The sequence below is a fragment of the Bremia lactucae genome, linkage group LG4, assembly GCF_004359215.1.
Source record: "Bremia lactucae strain SF5 linkage group LG4, whole genome shotgun sequence".
Classification (NCBI taxonomy): Eukaryota; Oomycota; class Peronosporomycetes; order Peronosporales; family Peronosporaceae; genus Bremia; species Bremia lactucae.
The window spans coordinates 2,841,132-2,846,045 of record NC_090613.1 but is presented as its reverse complement, the minus strand read 5'-3'; the positions used below and the strand labels follow the sequence as shown (position 1 = coordinate 2,846,045).

The window sequence follows — 4,914 nt, the reverse complement described above, 5'->3', positions numbered from 1 at the left end:
TGACCCGCTGCTAACCGATTGGTAGATTTCAATCGCTAAAACTTGTTCACGAGGCCATGGCCACTTCTCCATGACACAGTGCTTTAAACCTGGTATCAGGTCGATTTGTGCCGATTGTCTTTATCCTAAAGCAACCTATGGTACCGAATCAGAAACATATTCTTGAATTCGACCAATCTTATAAAAAGAAGTTGTTAACGACCTTCAAGATAGAGACGTAAAATGTTTAATTCGAGTCTTCTCACCGAGGACACTTTGTTCCAACGATGAGCTGCTGAGAACCCGTTCGTTCTAAAAAAATACTGTTGCTTACCAATTATTGGCCAAGTATTAGTGATTGGTGACAAGTACCGAGATCTGCTTGACTATTTTTTTTGCCACTACGCAGATCACGCGAGAACCATTTCGTGGCAGTTGAATGATCTCTGAAGTCTACTTCGAAGGCGCTATCAGATCAAGTGTATAAGCGCCTACACTTGATCCGAGACTTTTAATTCTCAGCATAGTCTTTGGAACTTGTTTCCAAAGATACCTGGGATCTTTGACCACAGGTTTCTGAGAACTTATTTCCATAGAATCTTGCTTCTTAGGGACTAATTCCGTCAAGTTTTATTTGGGAAGAATCCTTTCCAACTGCCTCTAGCTGAGGTTGCGCAACCACAGCGAGATTCTCTACGATCGACTCTCCTGTCGATCCAGGACTTTCGCACTGTCTCTTATACAGGCGTTTCAAATTGTATTGGATGTTGCTCCTCAATCAAGCATCCTTATTTCGACTTATTCGTGTTGTCAAACCTCGACGCTGCCTGTGCTAATGCACAGCCGTCGCTAAAAAACGCGACAGTGTGACGGGTTGCCACACTGAGGTTAGTGTGTTTGAACCTCATAGTGTAGTTTATCTCATCTTGATATATATCCATACGCAATATTAAGTGTTCTGAGTGTATTTGAGCCAATCACATTTATGTACGCCTTCCTTGAGGGTCTTAAACCGCGAAATTTGGTAAAGACATTTATGTATATACATGTATGTCTTATGACGTAGCTGCAAATACTGATGATACGGCCACTAACACAACTGCATCTCATGACCTCCTTTCAATAAGACGGCTAGTTCTTATACTGCTTAATTCGTCTCTTGTTGTTCCAGTAGACATGAATGAGTCTAGGAATCTGCGTTAGATTCTTCACGGGCTTGCAAGTTGCGTCATCTTTCGATTCGCCGAGCCACCGTATCAGTACTGTGGCTTTTCCTTCTACTTGCGATAAGGATTACTGGTTTAACGAGTAGTCCTTCGGCTCCATCGGCTATGACAACTTTGTCCACTTGCTGCGTTCGTTTTGGGTCTTCGCGATACGATTTTGGCGAAGACATTGGAACACTGGATGCAACTTTCAACTTCAATCTTTTCGATATTTCTTGCTCACGAGAATCTTTCGAAACCTACTTCAATACGATAACAGCCCAATGTATCGTGAAGCCAGTTTCTTCGACTGTGCATATCCTTTGTGACAGATGTCCAGGTTCTTGTCGTCCAAAAGCACTAAGCCGTTGACTTCGAAGTTCTGATTTAGTCTGTTCTTGTCGTAGTAGAACTTCATACGTTCTTGTCGTAGTAGAACTTCACACGTTCTTGCGCTTCCCTCATTCGGACTTGCGCGGTCTTGAAAAGTGTTTCTTGCCGAATTAAGAAATATTGCTTTTCGTCGAAATTTTTGAACTCAGGATCCGATGCTACATCATCTGTCATATAGGGTACATACTAAGTCGGCTCCAAATGGTGACATTCCAATCGCAGAATGTACTCGTTGGTGGCGGGTAATTTCTGCCAAGTGCAGATAGCTGTCCCAATTAGTTTAGGCTACATTAATGACGCCTCGTAGATAATCTTCGATAACCCGATTCGTTCTTTCCGTTTGACCGTCATTTTGAGGTCGAAACGCGGATGACAGGTTGTGTTGCGTCCCAAGCGCACTCACAATACTATCTCATACCTTAGCCGTGAATTTAGAGTCACGATCAGATATAATGGTTATTGAATAGGCCATGATACTTCACATAGATCTTCATGAACGCTTTGGCAATCTCCGTTTCTTTGTCGGTTGCTTCTGTCCAAATAAATTTTGCTCACTTTATGATGCGATGGACAATTACCATTATGTCTAACGCACTAGTCCTGGCTATTTTGTTTGCCTCGCCTTATTGCGTTGGCATATCTCGCATGTATTGAAATATCGCTGGATGTACTTCATCATCTTTGGCCAGTAGTATTGTTCACGCACTGCAAAGTAGGTGGTTTTGTAATACCCAGGATGGCCTGCCGTTACTGCATCGTAATTCTTACAGATAACTTGATTTTTGGAGATCTTCGTCATCGGGAATATACAAACGTTGAGTCTCATCGTCTCCAATTTGGTAGTACAGCGTACCATCTTCTAAGGAATATTTGAGCACTGTATCACCTTGTTTGAGCTTTCTGGTTATCCATTGTAGCTCCTTGATCCACATGAATATTTTTATATTTTTTATATTAAGTTCATTCTTATCAATTTTAATTTTATCTTTGATATTAATTAACACACAGGTACATCGATTTTGCTGTTTGAACGACCATCACCTTGTTTGAGACAATAGTTGCCACAACTTCACGATTCTGAGCAGTATCTCGTAGTTCCTGCAAGTTGACTTAGGCAGCGTTCCGCTCAAACACTGATAATGCATCAGCGACTGTGTTAATTTCACCGGGAATCCACTTAAACAATGGTTGGAACTCAGTGAGCACATTGAGGAATGTGCAACTTGTCAGTTCGTTGCCTATGAGTCATGATCATCTCAATGCTTTTGTGATTCGTTTCCACCCTAAAAGGTCGATCCAGAAGGTATATTTGCCACAATCTAAGAGCATGCAGGATTGTGAGAAGCTCTTGCTCCCGAAAAGGAAAGTTCATCTCGGCTGGCTTCAACTTCCGACCTGTAAAAGCAATAAGATGCTCAAGCCCTCCCTCCTTTCAAAACAAGACGCCCCAATGCTAAATCCGAGGCGTCCATACGGATGCCAAAAGGTTGCGTAAAGTCATAAAGATTTAAAACCGGTAGCGATGTCAAGCGTCGTTAAACTCTGCAATGCAGCACTCAGTCTAAGGCATGAACGTGTTCTTTAGCATCTCTATTTTGTGTAAATTGTAGATCTCGTCAAAGTAGATCTTTATCAGCTCTAAACAAAAGCTGCTGCATTTACATTGAGTTCATTCCTGTAGGTGCAATCTGCCGTAGACGACGAACCGGACGAACGGCCTGTGTATCGACACGATCCTCGGTTGGCGTCATATGCATTGGCGTCCTTGATCGCGATGTAGAGCGTAGAGCGTCGAGACATTACTTGGAGAGCTTATTCTCCTCTACTGACAAGGTCTAGAGTTTGGAAATGGTCACACAGTTGCACGACCTCTTGTGGTCCTAACTGAACTTTTCGGTGCCGTTTATTGTCGTATATCAAACCAAAACAAAACACTCTAGATGAAAAGAACTTATTATTTCTTAATGTCTGACTTTTGGTACAGATGGATAGTGCGGTCTAGCGACGTTTTCTGTAACGGACTAAAGTTGCCCTAATGTTACACAGTCCCCATTAAGTACATTTGGTACTTAAGGGGATGGTCAACTACTAAATAATAGTAATTAGACCCAACACTCGGGTGTGGTGCACATTTGTGACCAACCCTTGTGGATGTGATGCACATGGGTGCATTCACATTAGGAGGGATGACGCCCAGCGTCATCCATGATGACGGCTAGCGTCATCAGTTACGCGAGGTATCTATAAAGATACGCTCGCAATACATATTAAATGATATCTATAGAGATATCATTTTAATTGGTAAAAATAGGTATTTGTATTTAATTCTATTAAATATAAATCAGTCTGAAAACTACTTCCTACTTGGTAAGTGCGAACGAGGAGCCGGATTACCGCTCCCGTGACGACACTTAACCAAAGTACTTAGTGCGTTGGGTGAGGTCGCTAACGCGCCCACCACAGCTACCTCACTGCACGCAAGAGAAGCAGGTTAAACTTCTTCCTCGCTGTGCTAGGGTGTGTGTCTAAGTAGAGCGTGGCCGCGTTACGACGTGCCCGCCTACACTAGCCGTCATCCCTTTCGATGTGATTACACCTATGTCAATCACATACACGAGGGTAGGTCACTTTGTGCACTCCACCCATGAGTCAAGTGCCCCACGCCAAGTGCCTAGAAACACTGAGCGAAACGATCAACCTCGCTAGGAACAGAAGTGGTCTAAGTACTTCACATAAAGTAACTGACCATTCCCTTAAGAACACCAAGTGTACTTAACGCGGACTGTGTAACATTAGGGCAACTTTAGCTCGTTACATTTAAGACCTCAGATTGCTTTCGGTTTGCTAGACAACAGAAGCCTCTAGGAACTAAAAGCCAATTAAAGTCTCTATAGTTTAGCTTGCCTTGAATTTCGCTTACTATATAATTAAAAGCCTTCGATCACGACCGGACAGCTTGGCGACTTCTCACTGATTTTTTTGGCTTTGGGTTTGATGCACACGTCATCACTACTGACGGTCACATCATGCAAAGCTTGTAGATTCTTGAAGTGGCTCGAAGACGAAAATGGAAGTCACAAAATGTAACGAGCTAGAGTTGCCCTAATGTTACACAGTCCCCATTAAGTACATTTGGCACTTAAGGGGATGGTCAATTACAAAATAATAGTAATTAGACCCAACACTCGGGTGTGGTGCACATTTGTGACCAACCCTTGTGGATGTGATGCACATGGGTGCATTCACATTAGGAGGGATGACGGCTAGCGTCATCAGTTACGCGAGGTATCTATAAAGATACGCTCGCAATACATATTAAATGATATCTATAGAGATA

The 4,914-nt window shown here is 42.7% G+C and overlaps 1 protein-coding gene across 1 annotated transcript; it reads right to left on the bottom strand.

Moving 5' to 3' along the window:
• Positions 1-1,207: 1,207 nt before the first annotated feature.
• Positions 1,208-1,751, bottom strand: CCR75_004212 (uncharacterized protein; the record flags this gene model as incomplete). The annotated part of the gene is given in 3 exon segments (XM_067962299.1): positions 1,208-1,444; positions 1,457-1,576; positions 1,605-1,751. The coding sequence occupies 3 exon segments, from the start codon at positions 1,749-1,751 to the stop codon at positions 1,208-1,210; spliced, it is 504 nt and encodes a 167-aa protein (XP_067817099.1).
• Positions 1,752-4,914: the final 3,163 nt, after the last annotated feature.